Source organism: Pteronotus mesoamericanus, unplaced genomic scaffold, assembly GCF_021234165.1.
Source record: "Pteronotus mesoamericanus isolate MK-2021 breed Mesoamerican mustached bat unplaced genomic scaffold, CSHL_Meso_final contig_130, whole genome shotgun sequence".
Classification (NCBI taxonomy): Eukaryota; Metazoa; Chordata; class Mammalia; order Chiroptera; family Mormoopidae; genus Pteronotus; species Pteronotus mesoamericanus.
Window position 1 is genome coordinate 24653195 of NW_026555060.1, and position 18960 is coordinate 24672154.

At 38.8% G+C, this 18960-nt stretch overlaps 1 protein-coding gene across 1 annotated transcript in view; it reads left to right on the forward strand.

Moving 5' to 3' along the window:
* The first annotated feature begins 315 nt into the window (after positions 1–315).
* The window catches only part of DHTKD1 (dehydrogenase E1 and transketolase domain containing 1), a 48565-nt gene continuing 29920 nt past the window's right edge, over positions 316–18960 (forward strand). Inside the window, exons 1-5 of the mRNA XM_054593518.1 lie at positions 316–571; positions 12221–12376; positions 13471–13682; positions 14713–14907; positions 16565–16834. Of these exons, the coding sequence (XP_054449493.1) occupies positions 415–571; positions 12221–12376; positions 13471–13682; positions 14713–14907; positions 16565–16834 (990 nt within the window). The 5' untranslated portion in view covers positions 316–414. The remainder of the gene's footprint in view (positions 572–12220; positions 12377–13470; positions 13683–14712; positions 14908–16564; positions 16835–18960) is intronic.

Genomic DNA, 18960 nt, shown 5'->3' on the forward strand with positions numbered 1-18960 from the left:
TACATCGTGTCCGTGTGGTTGTGCTCTATGGCTTCCAGCAGAGGGGTGGTGGGTAAATACTTCTGGCGGGAGACGATAGGATATGCAGAGATAAGAAGTTTTGTACCAGAAAGCCGGTAACGCTCTGCTCAGCATTTCGCCCTTTCCCCAAATCCAGGGCTACCCTCAAGCTTCTAGGATCACAAGTCCCGCAGGGTCACAAGGCGTGGCCTCGGCTGGGGAACCGCTGCCCTCGATTGGCTCCGAGGGCCCAGCCCCCGACCAATCAGGCATGGGGGCGTTCTCCGGGGGCGTGACTCCTGACTCCAGCCTCTTGCGAGGCGCATTCCCGGGTTCCAGGCGTCTCCGGAGCGACTCTTTCCTCTCGGGTTGGGTGCTTCTCCTCGTCCTCCGGACCAGGGGGCCAAGTGGAGCATGGCCTCAGTCACTGTGGCAGCAGCAAGACGGAGCCTCAGTCGAGCCCCTCCGATCCTACTCTGGCGCGGCTACCAGACGGAAAGGGGTGTCTACGGCTACCGGCCAAGGAAGCCCGAGAGCCGGGAGCCACGAGGCGTCCCGGCGCGCCCGCCAGGTCCGAAATGGGGCCGGGGCGGTGGGCTGGGGAGCTGAGGATATAGTGGTCCTTCCTGTCAGGCCTGTGGTGGGGTGTTGTTGCAGAGAGGTCGGGCTTCAGGGGGTCTGCAGTCTGCGCGCAGGCCGGTGAGGAGGAGGGTGGGTGAGGGGGCAGAGAAAGGCAGACGTGGGTATTGTCAGTGTCGGGGTCCCCCTCTGTCCAGCCACTGTGGTTGAGGAACTTTGAGGTCAGGGTCTCGGCGTCGCTTCCACGCTCGAGTGATCTTCCCGCCTTCCGAGTTCATGCTGGTTTTGTGAGCTCTTTACTTTTCCATCCCTTGGTTGTAAAGTTGTGGGAATTCAGCTCTCTGCGGAGGCGGGACTGCGGGAAAAGAAAAGTTCTAAGCTCTCGCAGCTCCTGCAGTTGACCCAAGGATCCATTTCAGGGCCACGTCCAAGGCTTGCGTTAGCGGGGCTGTGGGGATCACGACTGTGCTGCTAGGGTGAGGAGGGCAGTAGGTGGGGTTGGATCGCAGCGTGGTATTTATTATCTGCATATGTCCTCTAGATAGCTTCTTTAATTTCAGAGCTCTTAACTCTGAATTTCGAATTGCGAATCATGTTGCGGGAGTTTTAATGGACTAAAGGACTTGAGTATCCGTTTTTGGAACCTCTCTCTTCCGTTGCATGCTCATGTGCCAGAGATTAATTCTGATTATTTGATTTAGGTTCCAAAGTTATTGTGTTTTCATTCATCCTCACAGAAGAGAAGATGAATACAGGTCAATTATCAGAATAAAGTCATTTGGTATCTTTGATCCAGTTATTAGATTAACATTGAAGATCCCCCCCCCCCCCGCCCCCCACAATCATCTAAGCACCTGACCTTTGAATCTTACATGACGCACTGGAATCTCAGTATTTTGCTCTTGACCTCAGGGGACATTTTGAATAAACCCAATTTCTCTCTCTTGAATGCATTGGGGTTTCTTCAGGGAAGGTATGGGGCCAACTACATGGTTAATATCTGAGGGTAAGATAGGTGCCTTCTTTCACTTTGCAAAATGAATGTCAACATTTTTATGTAATTTTTCAAACATAGGTATGTGTTCAAATCACTCTGAATGATATTTAAAGGGCCAGTTTCCAGGCCTCCTTCCCACTCTGTTCCTCCAGGTTCTAATTCAGTGTTCTGAGATGAGGTCCAGGAGTATGTGTTTTTATCAGGCACCTCAGGTAATTCTCCAACAGGAGGAGGTCCATGGCCATCCACGGCCAATACTCTTACGACAGTAAGGGATATATTTGCAAAATGTGTTTGACAGTCTCTTCTTCATTTAAGCTCATATTAGCATATGCTCAGAGCATAATTATTGTGACCTTATTTGAAGTTTTCTCTCACAATTTGTCTCTATTCGATTCCTATAAAAGCCTGACAGCTGAACAGTAATTTTGCCTTGGAAAAACCTGGGCTGGGGGTTCTTAACTGAAATACTATATGCAAATAATCTTGGTAGATTTGGGCTGGTGTTTTGGAAAAGTCTCTGGAAGAGTTGACTTTATATATAATCACCCCTCTTACCCCATTACCAAAATTTCCTCCCTTCCCAGTAGCAATGAACTTGCTTGGTGAAATTTTGAATGTCCAGTATTGAGTTAGAACTGCAGGCCAAGGGTATGATCTTGTGTGTACTGGGAGGGAAGAGTCAAAACAATACTGGGAAACAATTGTTTTTTGCTCAGTCACAGGATTTCGCTTAGGGAATTTTGTTGCTAAGGGTAATGATATTGTTTTCATTTTCCTTATGTTTTTTATACTTTAAATAAAACTGAAAAGTAAGTGGACCATTTTGTAACTTTCTTCAAAACTATCACTGCATGCAGATCTAGGACAGTTTTTTCTTCCTATATTTTAGAACTTGTCACAATATTTTGTAATAACTTCTTTTGTAGATCGTTATCTCCTACTAGGCTGTTTGGGAGAAGGGGGAAGGAGAGTTACATGTATCACATCCAGTATTATTTCATTGGCCAGAACCTGGTCGTCTCTCTATATATCTGCAAGGGAGATCGGAAAGCCACAGTCTTTATTCAGGGTTGCCATGTACCAGCTAAAAATTATCTTGAGAAAGAAGAGGAAAATAGATATCAGAAAATAACCAGTAATCACCACTCTTGATACTTTTGGCCACTCAAATATCCTAAGCTTTTCTTCCCATACAAAGAATGTGGTCCTCTCCATTCAATTCCTGAATCCAATTCAAAGTCCATTAACTCTGGAGAATGTGCAGTTGGGCTGTGACTCCTTGTAGTGTAGAATTTTATGAACTGCCATCCACCCCATAAGTACACATAAAATTTATAAAGAAAACTTCCATTTGTAGAGGGAAAGAATGGGGAACCTGTGGGAGCACCTGGTTCAAATCCGTTATCAAATCCTATTGGGGAGCAATGATAAAAGCTCCTTGATGTGGCTCTGTAGTAAGTTCACGAGTTTATTTGGCTCTTCAACTCTGTCCTCTGTCCATTTCCTTGGCTTTGCCTTATGGGTTCTTCTTTATCCATTATCTTCGGTAGCCATATCTGACATTAACATGCCTTCCTTGGGGACTGCACTCCTTTCATAGTCTATTTTGATAAGGTTAGGAGCTTGAAAGTTACTTTAAGGGGTCATCAGTTACAGGATATTTTTCCTGGCCAGAGTTGGGATTTCTCTGGCAGTACAATTTTTTTTAATAAAATTCATAGTTCTGCACCCATTTTGCTTCTGATCATTCCACGAGCAATTTGCTCAGTGAAAGATCTCATATAGATCTAATACTTAAGCCAGAAAATTCTAATGTTTTACTTACTGCTTCTGTGTTCTACTGATTCAGCTCCATAAATTTAATGGTTCTTACCTTGAGGTCAACCAAAATAATAGGCTTGAGTGGGAAGGCAACACCTTTTATTGGATCTTGAAGTCTCAGCTGGCTCCCATTGTCTACCAGAGAATGCTTACTAGAAAGTACTTGATGAAGGATTTGTCTGTTCTCTTATCTCCTGTTAGACACCATTTTCAGAACCACCTTTTCTGATTCTAATTTTCCAAACATGTCAAGGTCTGCCTTCTAGGTACTGAGACCACAGACAAAGTACCTCCATGCAGAGTGAATTTCCTGCCATCTCTTTTTGCTGATCAGCCAGCTCCAAGTTGACCTCATCTTCCTCCCAGGGCTTTCCTAAAAGTGGCAAGAAACAGTGGACACATGCTACTGAGTTACAGGCTCTGTGGGCATGTAGTTTGCCTTTCAGGTTCTGAGATGAGGTTCAGGAGTGTGTGTTTTTATACTCTGTAGGCTCTATAGAGGTGATTTATGGATATAAATTTCACTAAGGAAGATTTGTGTTTAAAACATGGCAGAAGATAGTGATCATCAGGAGATGGGAACCATAGGATTCCGAACAGGTGACAGTTTTACCAAATGTTTGGTCAGATAAGATAATACTGCTCATCCACTTTTTATTCTGAACTATATGGGTCCTTGGTACCCACTGCCTGGCTGTTAAACTAGTCATGCACTTTAGGTTCTATTTTAGCAGCAAACCATCTTGAGTACCAAATTTTGTATTAGATGGGATAAGTTCAGGGGCTGTGCCAAACACCTGGAATGATAATGACAAGTAAGATAAGTAAAAATCTAAGCTGGTATGACGGCTTTGCTCTGCAATGTCATAGGGAGTCTATGTTGTTCCTTCACCATCCTCTGGGTGTTGCTTTCAACTCTGGTCTGAGATGGCTCACCACTATGTCCACATACTGGCTAGCAGGAAGGAGAAAAGGGGTAAGGGAAGACCCAAAGATGCAGGAAAGACCCAAAGAGAACCAGGCAAGACCCAAAGTTTCCTGTATCACTTCTACCACCTTCTTACTGGTCAGAACTTACTCATGTGGCCACACCGGCTGTATGGAAGGCTGAGAATGTGTATCTCTATTTTGGGTGGTCATATACTCAACTATCTATTACCATGACAGAGAAGAGACAATGGATATTGGGAATTATAGCAGTCTCTGCTACAGATGTATTCTAGAATGTGTTCATCTCTTTCCATTCAGTTCTTGAATCCAGCTCAAACTCCGTTATCTCTGGAGAATGGGCGGTCCTCTCCATCAGGTCTGGCTGCAACTCCTCATGAAAGAGAAGGGAAAATAGATATTGGGAGTTACAGCAGTCTCCTCTACAGATGTCTTATAAAATTCTGGGACAAGCACTCTACCTTCAACTTTTTCACCTCATACTTTATATCAAATTTTGAGCACTATGTTTCTCAAAGCCTTGCTTTCTTTTTTACTAAGATCATAGTTTAGTCCTTTAATTCTAGTCTGCTGGAAAAAAAATTTAATTCAAGCGTTCTTAACCTGAGTCCATAAACCCTTACTAAAAGGTTTTAGAGAGTCTGTGAACTTTGCACACTTCTGAATGTGTATTTGTTTCTAGGCAAAGGGCTCATGGCTTTTGTTAAATTCTCAAAGAGATCCGTGACTTCAAAAAGCTAAAACTGCTAACCTAGTTCCCTTCTTGCTTAGCTCCGCCTTTCTAAAACATTGATTTCATTAAGTCATTTTCTCACTCAGGTCTCCAAAAGCTCTACTTTGCCTTTCAAAATAAAATCCAAAATCTTTAACTTGATATTCAGTGCCCTTCATGTGTCTTGACTCATTCTGCCTTCTTTTTAACCTCCTTCCAACATAAATGCCCCCACATTCCAGTCTTGACCCAAAGTTTCTTCTCATTCTGTGCCATTTTACTTTTTACCCATTCTTCATGGCCCAGCTCCATTTCTATTCCCTCCATGATATCTTTTCAGACAACACCAGTCTGTTGTGATCTGAACTCCCTCAACTCTCAGTATGGAACACTGTGAACTCTTTTGAATTTTTGGCATGTGTTATTTTATGTAGGGACCATCTTCCCACAATTTAAGATTCTGCCTGGTAAAGACCTAGTTTTATATTTCTCTCAGTTCTACACTTAACTGAATACTTATTAAGTCATTTATTCCTATTAAGACATGGAAATAGAGTTCTGTATATGAAATTTATTTGTGACATTTAGTGCATATGAATTGTGCATGTACAACCATAACCTCAAAAGCCAAGAAATGAAGCACTTTATATATTGGGTAATACACTATGTTACTATTACTATATTAGTAACAGTATGTACTATGTTTCAGAAGAAAGTAATAACTTTATTGCTGATGGGGACAATTTAGACTTGTTGGGTTTTTCCTTAAATTCTGTGTAAATATATGCTTATTGTTAGTTCCATTAATTAGGACAGGAGGCTGATGAGGACAAGGACATGGTTTGTTGGGCTCTAGTCTTTTTCACGTCACCCGCCACTTGTCCTAAAAGGTTCGTTGAGAGGAATGACTGAGTTAGTGTGATGGATCACGTACATAACTTTTCAGTCCTGCAAAGTAAATCAAAGGAAATGACTTATGGCATCCTCCAACATCAAAGGTGACGTAAGAAGAGGGAGGAGATGTGGTCAGAGTTATGGTGTCTTCCTTCTCCTCTTTGCCCTTCACCAGCCATCTTTCTTCATATGTTTATCTTGGCTGAAAATCATTGCCTTCATAGGATGACTCCATCATTCACTATGACTTCCATTGTGTTCGGTTTTAAAGAGATATTGAATTTGCTTCTTGTAAACTTTTGGATGGCTGTGGTTCACTAGTTAAAATTTGACCTGTGATGAGTGTTCTTTGTGGCCGACTATTAGTAATAGTATGTACTTTAACCTCTGTAAACCTCAATTTCCAAATAAACTTGAATTTATTTATCAGCAATCTCAATTTAAAATGGAAGTGGGTTTAAAGTGGTGATTTACGGATATAAATTTCACTAAGGAAGATTTGGGTTTAAAAAGTGGCAGAATATAGTGATCATCAGGAGACGGGAGCCATAGGATCCCAAATAGCACTAACTTTAATATTTGAAGTTAGAGGTTATAGGTATGTTGCATATTAGAAATAACAGGAGACTTTATTGGAATCATGGGGAAAATGAATGAAGAAAATCTTAATGCATTGGAGATTTTTAAAAATCTAGATAATTCTGGAGCACAAGTGCAGACCAAAAAGGCTAATGACATTAGCTCTTGTACTTGAAAAAAAAGTCTCAAAGATTTCTAGTTTTCTCATCTCTTTTGCTATAGGCTCTGGACTTCCCTTTTTAATTAAAAAAATTTCACTTACAGGTTGATATAAAGTATTGATCTCAAGGATACAACATAGAATTTTTGTTGTAGCATAATTAATAAAACACTGGATTTGAAATCAAATATTCTTGAATTCAAATTTCAGCTTCTTAATTATCTGTGTCACTTTTTGCAAGTCATTTAACCTCTGCAGTTTACTCTTCTGCAGTAAGGATACCTGTTCAGAGTTGTTGCAAGGACTAGGTAAGTTGAGGTGTGTCCAAAATCCGGCACAATGTGTAGCAAAAATTAGTACTCAGTAAATGGTCACTGTGATTTATTATCAGTTTGTGACCCTTACGTATCTATCTTGGCAATGATTTAAGAAAGGATTAGGGAAAAATGGAAAGAACCGGAAGGTTTATATTTAAAGTCTGGGTTTCTTGTTTTTTCTTTCTTTTCTTTTTTTTTTTTTTTGTAAAAAGCAAATATCTGGCAAAGTAAATTTATTTTACAAAGATACTATGTTTGAGATATGAAATGAACTCAGTTGCACAGCATAGGTCTGAGTTTGATATACAGAATATAGTACTCTGGTACAAAGCCTTGGCTGTTGATGTGGTTACCTATGAAGTTCTGAAGTAGAAGCTGGAGGCAGCCATCTCATTTTTATAGGATTCTAAGGGACTCCAGTTATGAAATTCCCTTTCATAAAGTCTTCAGTGTTTTTATAGATATCTAACATTTCCATTTGCTTTAAGCATATGCTATCTTGAATGGAAATAGACTGTGGATATGATCTACATATTTTGGGGGGAGATGATAAAAATAAATTGTATTGAATTTTAGTTTAAACACTATTTGGTGCCACCACCACCTTGTTCGTTTACTGCAGAGAATAAAGTAATTGATGTAGATACGCCTGTCATAATTTACTTTTCTACTTCTTTTCTACTTGTTTTAGCTAAGATTCTTTTGGTCATAAGCAGCAGAAACCAACTCTGGCTATTTTAAGCGAAGAGGGGATTTTATTTTAGAGATACAAGGGTATCTTCTAGAGCTGAAAGATATGTGGGGTAAACCCGAGCTATCTCTGAGAATATTGGCAGAAGCTTTATGTGTGGGCTCATAGGGCACAGCTGTTAAGTGTACTCAGCTCCAGTGTCACCCATAACATGTGTTGGGTGCCCTTCAGACCACACCACATTTGGACTCAGCATATCATTGCACTCAAGGATAAGATTTATTACAGTGGTAGAACAGGAATACACAGCTGGATCAGAATGGGAAAAAAACACAGGAGGAGTCCAGAGGAACCACTGTGCAGGCTTTCTTATACTCTGTCCCATGAGGAGTGGCAGAATGCACACCTAGTCAAATGACAAAAATACTCCAACATATGTGAAATATTTCTGCCCAGGGAAGCGCTGTAGAGTCTTGGCACCCAAGGTTTTTATTGGGAGATATTCCTGTAAGCATCCTCTACACATGCCAAAATTCCAGACTCCCACTAGAAAAGCAGGTGTTCAGCAAAAACCACATTGTTCGCAAAATCTAGGCATTGTGGATCACCTTTATCAGTTAAGAGACAGGTGAGGACAATTCTGAAATCTAAGTTCCAGGACACTAGCCAAAGACCAAACTGGTAAGTAAGTCTTTTCTAAGATTAGCCGTCTCAGGCTAACTCTTTTCTCAGAACTTATCTCTCAGTTCTGAGTCTCAAGCTCTGGAAAGATCAAATATGATCCACTTTGACTGATATGTCTTTGGAATCCATGAACTTGTAGGGAGGCAGAATGGAGTGATATAGACATGACCACGGGAACCCACCTCCTCAGATGGGAGGGTGCAGTTCTCAGAAAAGAGGGCTCCATGTGAGCAAGAAGGATCTACTTCAGCTCTCCAGGGCTCTGGAAAACCTTCATTTTGAGGATTCTATGGCTGTTACAATATGCGGATTCTCAGGGCTTCCTTCATTCACGTAATAACACATATTTCTTGAGCACCTGTGTGCCAGTCTCCAATATTTTCTCTCTTGTTTTGAAGAAGAGTGTGCATGTGTTCTGTTGTTATTTTCCCTATTTTCTCTGGCATCTTAAGGGATTTAACTTAAATTCCTCTGGACTTTTAGAAATATTATGAGTTCTAAGTTGATTGGACAGTATTGTGCCTAACATAAAGGTATTCTTTTTTCTGTTATGGTAGCCCTTTGATTTATACAGTAATAGGAAGTTATTTTAATGAAGACTATATGCATTCTATTTTTGTTCTCTCATCCTCTTAAATATTTTTTATTTCTTTTTTATTTTATATTCTTTAAATACCCTAATTTAATTATTTTCATTGCATATTTCATTTTTTAAATACATAAATATTTTGTAACAAATACTTTCATTATTTGCTAAAGAAGAAAAATAGCAGAAGCACTTGTATCCAATGGATTTGAAACTAGAAATTGGTCAGTTAATTTTTTAGAGTCATTGAAGCAAAGATTATCATAAAGGTGTGAGAGATGCTTCAAGTTATTTTACCCTAAATATTTATATTTTTGTTTACATCTATGCAAGTATTTAAAGAGAGCTTGTAAAAGCAATCTGAATGCAAAATCTTTCTAGATGTTTATAATTTCTCTCCTAATATTTAACTTTTTCCCACAGCAACAGACTTAGGGACAAATACAACTGATTTTTACCAGTATTTAGTCAACTGGTGAGGGCAGGCATGCAGGTGCACTGGAGAGAACCCACTAATGAAAAGCTTTCAGAACGCAGACTTTTCAGAGGGCAGCAAGCATGTTCAATGGATGCAATTTAAGGTGGTCTAATGTACATGTCCACTGTGGAAAACTTAGAATATATGATACACAAACAAAAAAATGAGAAATTTTGACATAGGGTGATTACTGAGTTTTTGGTCTGTTTCTTCTATATATATGAAGTATGTACAGGACGTGGCAAGCAAAAGTAGATTTATAATTGTGAGTACGTGAAACACAGAGTTTATTCTTATATTATTATTTATTAATTATTGCATTATTTTCCCTATGAATAACTGTGAACTACTTTGGTCTACCCTGTGTGTGTGTACATATACATATATGTATTTTTAAAGAACTTTTAAAGATTTTATTATTTTTAGAGAGAGGGGAAAGGAGGGAGAGAGGGAGAGAAACAGCAATGTGTGGTTGCCTCTCACACGCTCCCTACTGGGGACCTGGCCCACAACCCAGGCATGTGCCCTGACTGGGAATCAAACTGGCAACCCTTTGTTTCACAGGCTAGCACTCAGTCCACTGAGCCACACCAGCTGGGGCATAGTTAAAGAACTTTTAATAATGGTTGTCTCATAAAGGCCACTCCTTCTTAAAAATACATCTTTCCTTGGCTCTCTGATATTACAATATCCTGGTTTTCCTCCTAACAACCTCAGTTACTATTTGGGGGGCTCTTTCTCTTCGCTTACCTCTAAAATATTGGTACTCTATGGGTCTGGTCTTCTCAGAGTCACCTTCTCAATTTATTTTCTTTCTGGGTGATCTCTACTTTCCATGGCTTCCAGTATCATCTACAATACTCCCTCTTTCGTCCTGGCTGGTGTGGCTCAGTGGATTGAGTGCCAGTTTGTGAACTGAAAGGTCACAGGTTCAATTCCCTGTCAAGACACATGCCTGGGCTGCGGGCTAGGTTCTTGGTTGGGGGTGTGGGAAAGGCAACTGACTGATGTTTCTCTCCCTCTCTTTCTCCCTCCCTTACTCTCTCTGTAAAAACAAATAAATGAAATCTTAAAAAAAAAATACTCCATCTTCAGTGGGACAAGTCCATAGCAAATACACAAGGTTACCATCATATACAGGGTTACATAGCAATCTAACAGCCCTTTTGAAAACATTCTCTGAGTAAACATCAGCTTACAGAGATCACTGCTCCATTTTCTAAATGCTCAACAGCCAGGCTTTTAATGATACTGTAGAACACTTACATGGGAGTTGGTACAAAAGGACAGTGCTTTAGACATGATCTGTCTGGATTTTAGCCACAAATGTAAAGATTTCCTACTTTGTAAAACAGCAAATAAGAACTTGAATACAGTCCAGAGTAGAACCATATGGGAGTATAAGACTAATCTCCATTTGGAGATCAGTTTATTTACTGGGCTTGTTTGATTAGTGTATGAGACCTAGTATGGATCTCTCTAATCACAGTATGAATGTGGACACACCCTTTATGTATTAAATACATCTCTTTTTTCTTCTAAGTCTATGTCAACATGTACACTTCGAAGTATGCTGAACACAAACCTAGGCAGCTATGTAACTCTTAAATCATTGCATGGCAATACGTGTTGAAAAAATGCTCATTAAATATTTGAAAATATATTAACAGCTTTCTTTGGGTTCTGAAAATAAAAGTGAAAATTTAAAAAATGTTCAGAAAACTGTGTGCTCTCTATGGCTCAACTGCTTGTCCTCGGGGATTTGTGCTCAGTTTGTGTAAAACTGCCTTGACAAACTAAAGGTTAACTGAATGTGGGCCTGAGGGATTTCCCCCTCAAATTTTAGGGCTTGCCTGTGGAAAGAAAAGAAAAGCAGCTTTTGGCTCAGTATGAAATCATCTCAGATAGAAGTGGATTCATTGAAAGATAATGGTTTCATGTAAGTAGAGACTGGGGGATCACTCATTTAGGGTTTTACAAAGGAGATTTTTCTTTTTTTGCATTATGTGAGTGACATGATAATTTCTAAGATTTCATGAGCCTATGAAATATCTATGTACGTGGGGTCTTTAAGAAATAAGAAAAAAATGTATGTGATGATACTCAGAGGGAAAAAGGGGTAGAGGTAAGTAGATGTGGGCAAAGGGGATAAATTGGGACAGAAAGAGACTTTGGGTGACGGGCACACGATGCAGTGTGCAGATGATGTTTGTTGAATTGTACGCTTGAAGCCCCTGTGGTTTTGTGACCAATGTCACCCCAATAAATTCAATTAAAAATAGCAAAAAAATAAAAATGAAAAATAAAAGTGAGAAAATGGGAAAAAAAGAAATTTAACATTGATTTTGTAGTTCTACCTATCTCTATTTTTTATATGAAATGTTGAAAAACATCTTAAACAATAATTGAGAGGACTAATTATCCATAATCTCAGCACTGTAAGAGGTCCCCCCCCCCCCAATTTGGGGAATTTCCTTTTAATATTTATTCAGGTGCATAGTTGTTTTATAAATGTACACTCATGGCTCTATTTACATTTTGGTGTTTTTAGTGACTTTAGTTATCATGAGATAAATTTAAGGGAATAAGTATGTTTCCTGGATTCTGATAGTCTTTAATCCTGAAAACCACTGGCAGATGTGGTAGGTGGGAGCAATGCATTAAAAATGTCTAAGGCCTCTTTAGACAAAGGCTTCTTTGAAAAACTGATTTTTCTGGTTTGTGAGCATTTCCTAAACTGCTTGTATTGCTTTCTCTTTCCTCTAAATTAGTTGATCATGGACTTGCCAGGTTGGTGACAGTATATTGTGAGCATGGTCATAAAGCTGCCAAAATCAACCCCCTCTTCACCGGACAAGCCCTCCAGGAGAATGTGCCTGAAATCCAAGCTCTTGTGCAGACCCTGCAGGGACCCTTTAATACCACAGGTAACAATCATGACACTAGACCTTGCATGTAGTAGTTACCTGCCAACAGAGGTGGGGATCCTTTCTCTATTTTTGAAGAACCCCTATGCCCACTAGAGCTTCAAGCATTGTCAGGGAGGAGTCTTGAAGTTCTAGAAGGGCTTTTGATAAGGCCCAGTTACTCTGTATTAAAAAATCTATAGACAAATGGCCAACAGGTACATGAAAATACTCAGAAAAGTGCAAATCAAAACCATAATGAGATATCATCTAATATGTTGGGGAGGATGTGTAAGAAGGGGACTCCTTTGCATTGTTGGTGGGAATGTAAGCTGGTGCAGCCACTGAGGAAAACAGCATGGAGATTCCCCAGAAAATTAAAAATGGAACTGCCTTATGACCCAGAGATTCCACTGCTGGGTGTTATCCAAAGGAATTGAAATCAAGATGTTGAAGACATATCTGCATTCCCATGTTCATTGCAGCATTGGTCAATCAATATCAAAGATCTAAAGTTTATTGTAAGAAACCATAAGCAACATAGAGTAAATGTTGGTTTAACTCACGTTGTAAGTTTAGGCAAATGACTGATAACTGATCCGGTTGGTGCTGAGTTAATGACATATTACAAAATTTCCTTTTCTTTGACTATTAGGGAGATTTACTTTTACCTTAAAATGTTGCTTTGCTATCAATATTAATTCAAATTAAGACCAACTGTTCAATAATAGACATTGCCTTATAGATATCATTAAGATTTGAACATTTTAGTTGATAGTTTTGAGATAGAGGTAGGGCAAAAAATTTATAGCTATAAAGCAGGTGAAAAGTAGGTTTGGAATTTTAGTTTAAATGACTATAAAATCAAAATTTGACATGAAACAGTATGGCTTTTTCCTTGTGAAGATTTTCTTTTTCCTCTTCTAGTTTTACTACATTAGGGCTTTTGACCATATTTTTAGTTATGCTTTTAGTAACATGTAGGTGAACATTGATAATGACCCAGGTTATTCAGAACAAAATGCTCTGAATTGAAATAATTATTTTGGTATATTCTATAATTAGTTACATGGCTGATTCTTCTTTAAGAGGATCCCTTTGATTCCATTTCATAGGATTATTGAACATGGGGAAGGATGAGGCCTCTCTTGAGGAAGTATTAGCCTATCTCGACCAAATCTACTGTGGGCAGATTTCCATCGAAACCTCCCAACTTCAGAGCCAGGAGGAGAAAGATTGGTTTGCCAAGCGGTTTGAGGAGCTGAAAAAGGAGACATTTACCACAGAAGAACGAAAACATCTGTCCAAATTAATGCTAGAATCTCAGGTATAAAAGCAGCAGCAAATATCAGTGGAATAGGTCAGTTTATTTCTTACAAAGATACATAAATACCGAAGAGAGGGAATTAGGCATTAAATCTCTTAATGTACCTCCATTTACTCCTCATTGTCTCAACACAACAGACAATATAACACATACAACTTTATTCTATGTAGGAAAAAGTAGATTGCCAAACAGGGGAACTACTGGTTCTCCTCAGTCAGAATACTTTTTTTTTTAAGATTTATTTTTAGAGAGAGGTGAAGGGAGGGAGAAAGTGAGGGAGAGAAACATCAGTGTGTGGTTACCTCTTGTGCACCCCCTACTAGGGACCTGGCTCACAACCCAGGCATGTGCCCTGACTGGGAATTAAACTGGTGACCATTTGGTTTACGGGCTGGCATCCAATCCACTGAGCCACACCAGCCAGGGCCAGAATACTTTTTATATACATATTTGTTTATTCACTCTATAGAAAATCACAAAATCCTTAAGATCTATTTTTATTACCTGAAGTGATTAAAAAAAAGAAAAAGATAACTATACGTGGAATATAAACCAATGCAAGTTAATGGAATTGAATGTTCATCAGTAGTATGATTAGGATTCAGGCATATCAAGATGACAAAAATGTATTCCCAATAATTCAGAGAGTGGCTAGCTCGCAGCCTTGATAAAAGAGTATTGTAGAGCTGGATACTAAAACTCAGGTACTGACTGAGGCAGCAGAAATCTGAGGCCTGACCCCTAATCTGGAAGAGCACTCATCTAGGGAGGTTCCTCTTGAGCTAAATTATTCTATCTCTCAGGTTATTTCCCCTGCATCCCCTCCTGTGGTCTGGTGTCCTTGGCAAGGCTCTCCTGCTGGATTCTGGGTGACTTATGTCTTTCTCGGGGACAGGTAGTGAAGGAGCATGGCTGCAACCACTTGAAGTAGTGCAAGGTCTTCTTAACAATATGCATAAATGTGTCTGACTTTGACCTAAGTAGTTGGTTATCTTCCCGTAACTAATGTGTGTGCTGTGATGTTCCACAGGAGTTTGACCACTTTTTGGCCACCAAGTTTGCCACAGTGAAGCGATATGGAGGCGAAGGAGCTGAAAGCATGATGGGCTTTTTCCATGAGTTGCTGAAAATGTCAGCCTACAGTGGGATCACTGATGTCATTATTGGGATGCCCCATAGAGGGAGACTTAATTTACTCACAGGCCTTCTGCAGTTCCCCCCAGAGGTAAGATACTGTCTATGACATACGAGTGTAACAGAATAAAACCAATGGTAATAATTCCTTTTAGAAAACCGACTAAGCATATGAATCATTGATCTAGAACATAGCTTAGTTAATTGATGGAACCCAATGCTGCAGATTATAACAGGTATTTTGGTTGATTTTCTGCATTCCTTATTTGGGTTCTTTCTTCTTTCAGGGAAGTTAAAGATTAGTTTATTTACTCAAGGATGATATGAATAAATTCTTGTTTTTGACGCATGCTTTTCTTACTTCATAAAAATTGTTTGAATAAACGCAAAGATCTGTGCAATTTTATACAATTTCGCCTCCCAAGAAGTCAATTTTACCTTCCACTTATTTGCAGAGTTTATAATTAATAGGTTGTACTAAAACTAATGATATACATTGTTATCTTAAGAGATCACCCAAGTAAGTGGTTTTATAGGCAGTAGGATCTTGGTATTTCTATTTAGTCCAACTCAGCTGCTCTGCTCTATAAGTCTCTCAAAAGACTTGAGAATCAGGACTGAAGATCTGATATCAGGGAACATCAAAGAGATTTGATAATAATAAGGTTGTGACCAGTATGCGCTTATAAGCCTCATTACTGTCCTTGGCCAGGGGATTAAAAATAACTACAAATGTTAAAGGGACTGTCAAAGTTAAGATGGAGTGACTAGAACCCATGGAAGGATGGGTATCATGTCGAGGGGCCAAACTTTACCACTATTACTCATACCTCAGTGTTTCTGATGCTGAGATTGATAATCAACTTTTAAAAGACAAATACATTAGAAAAAGTAGAGTATAACAGGATAAAGTGATTGACAGATGGAGGCATGTGCTTAGATACATGCAGAAATTCTTAAACGAAAAATTACATTTCTAAAATATCTCAAAGAAATTATTCAAAGATGCAAAAATTATTATAACTGACCATATTTGTGACAAACACATCTGTATCTACTCTGTGTATGTTCCTATTTGTAGATAGGTAAATAAGCTTTTCAAATTAGAGAAGCCTTTGGATCATTCAAACAATTTGTCTAATTTAGAATAACATGCTGTTTTAGTAAATACTTTGGTTTGAGATCCAACTTTGTTACTTGTTAGCCAAGGACCTTTAACAATTTAGTTAACATCTCTTGCTTGTTCACTTTAAAAATGGGTAGTGACATCTATCTCGTAGAAGACTGAAAATGAGAGAATGTATGTAAAGAAGTCCTTTGAATACTGGACTTCTATAGTTTTTTACATGTAACTTGAACTAAGAGATATGTTGTCCCCTCCCTAAATGGGATTAAGTTCCATTATTTTCCTCTCTATTTTTAATGAAATTAATTTAAAAAGTTCTTTTGAAAATATATTTTAACAGATGTATTTAAGAAAAATTATTTTGCCTATTGTGAGGCAGGCGTAACTTACTATGTCATGTTAGACTCTTCATAGTGTTGGTATGTCATTTGTGAAGATCTCCAAATAGTTCTGTGCATTTGAGCAGTTATAAATTTGTGGCTATCTTTAAATAATTCATGGTAATAATAATTATAAAAGCATGTGCACAATTTTTTTGTGTTGTATAACTTAAATCAGCCAGTTCTTCTCTAGTCTCCATTACGATAAAAAACATTTTTTCCTGTATGTGTCTCCACAATAGCTGATGTTTCGCAAAATGCGAGGCCTAAGTGAATTCCCGGAAAATGTCCCATCCACTGGAGATGTTCTGTCTCACCTGACCTCCTCTGTTGACCTGGACTTCGGTGCACACCATCCCCTGCATGTGACAATGCTGCCTAATCCATCACACCTGGAAGCCGTTAATCCTGTGGCCGTCGGGAAGACTCGGGGAAGGCAGCAGTCTAGACAGGATGGGGACTACTCTCCAGACACTATGGCTCAGCCTGGGGACAAAGTCATTTGCTTGCAGGTACTTGTAGCTTCAGGAAGTGAGACCAGAAGTTAGGAAGATGGGGGAGAAAGAATGTACATGTTAGTAGGTCTGAAAAGAGGTGGCAGGCATTCAAGATTAACCTGAGATAAACTTTTGAAAAAAAAATATTCTGGGGTTGTTTTTAAAAATTAATACCAGGTATGAGGTCTAGAGTCAAGGCAACTGACTTTAGACTATGGTTTTCACTGTGTTTTTTCTTTCTCGAGTTATAAGTTAATTAAGGAGGTATTGACTGGCACACCTGCTACTGCTAGGAGGATGGATGTCATTACTTCTCTGAAAGTATGGCTTTCTAGGAAACCACAGAACACCCATATATCCGCCAAGGCTGTAAGAGTCTAGATTTATTTATTTTTTCTTTACTTGTTTATTTTAAAATGAAGGTCTTTGGTATTAAAGAATACAAATTATTTGTGTGGACCTTGCTTCCCCTGTCTCTTCCCCTCAGTTTTTCATAATCTAAAAGGTATCTTTTAGAGGTTTAGATTGTGAGTCACATTTTTTTCTATGAGTGTTTATTTAAATATGAACCTTTAATTAATCCAGGATATTGGTAACTAAGTCTTCAAATAAAACAGAAATCTATAAATCTATAAGGCAGTATAATATTGGCTATGCATACAAATAACCATATTATCTTATTGATGTTAATTTTTCATGAGCCAGAAACTTGTGGAAAATTCTTGGGGGTAGGAAGATTATGATATGGTATAGCAAAATAGAAATCTACAAATCATTAGCTAGATACTCTCTTTACCTTTCTCTTAACTCATGATACTCTAAAATATTGTAGTCATTTCCATGTACCCACTACATTAAGCAGATCTTAAGTCTGATTTCTGAATAGGTGAAAATGGCATTTCTTTAAAGTGATGAGAAACTGCCCACTTTTGTCTACTTTGTGTTCCCAAAATATTTTGCCTTGCTCTGTGTATGCATGTCTTCCCTTGCTCAAGTACATGATTGTAATTTTTTGTGGGAACTCTAAATTTCAAGCCTATGAAATCACAGTGAGTGAAGTTCCTGATGCTACTTTTCATGTCTGTCTTCTATTTATCTTAGTCCTGGACCTGGTAAAAGTAGATTCTCATGGTTCCACTCCCATCCATCCCAGTCATGATTGGTTGAGCAGCTTCCTCTTCACCCAACACTTGTTTGTGCTCCTGGACCTTTAATCCTACAAAGCTTTATGGAACATAATGGAGTGGTTTCTTTCTTTATATAAGAGAGAAAATAAAATTAGCAAATGACACATATATGTTTTAGTGTCAAGAATCCAAAGACCAGGATAAAATGATGCAAGTTATGAACATATGCTATGTTCTTATCAACGACTCTACTGTAACATTTTTGTAAAGGAGCAGGAAAGGTACGCAGTTCTCTTCCTTGTTATATTGACTTTCTTTACATACCATATTTTCCTGTGCATAATGTGCATTTTTTGCCCAAATATGAGGGGAAAAATAAGAATGTACATTATACATGGATCTAATGATTACATACCATAGGCATAATAATTCCATGTATAATGTGCACAAAAACATGGGAGTGCATTATATGTGGGAGTGCATTATGCATGGCAAAATACGGTACATCCTTTCCCCACAAGAAATCCTATCAGGCCCCTAAGGGTGAGGAACCCTTTCCTCCTCTGTGAGCCATTATGCGACTCTCAGTTGGACCTGACAATGAAGCACAGTGTAGAGAAGACAAGGACTCTGGAACCAAGAAGACCTGAGTTCAAATACTGCCTTTGCTGCCTTGTAGCTTGGCTTGCTTGGTTCTGGTACTTTTGTCCTTTGAATCTCATAGGTAAAATGAGAGTATATTACTTTCCTCATCATATTCTGATGGTTAAGTGATAACACTTACATAGTAAGTTCCTTAATCCAGGAAAAAGGCTTAAAGAGATGGGGAAATTAGAAAAAACGAGCAGTATCATGATCACAGAAGGTCTAGTGTCTAGTGAAAGCCATGTGAAATACATACTTTTCCTGAAACCTGGTTTTCTTATCTGTAAAAAGGATAGTAGTTTTTTCCTTGCCTGTCCCACTCAACAACCAGATTAATCGAGATATGTATAGTACTGTGGAGATAATGAA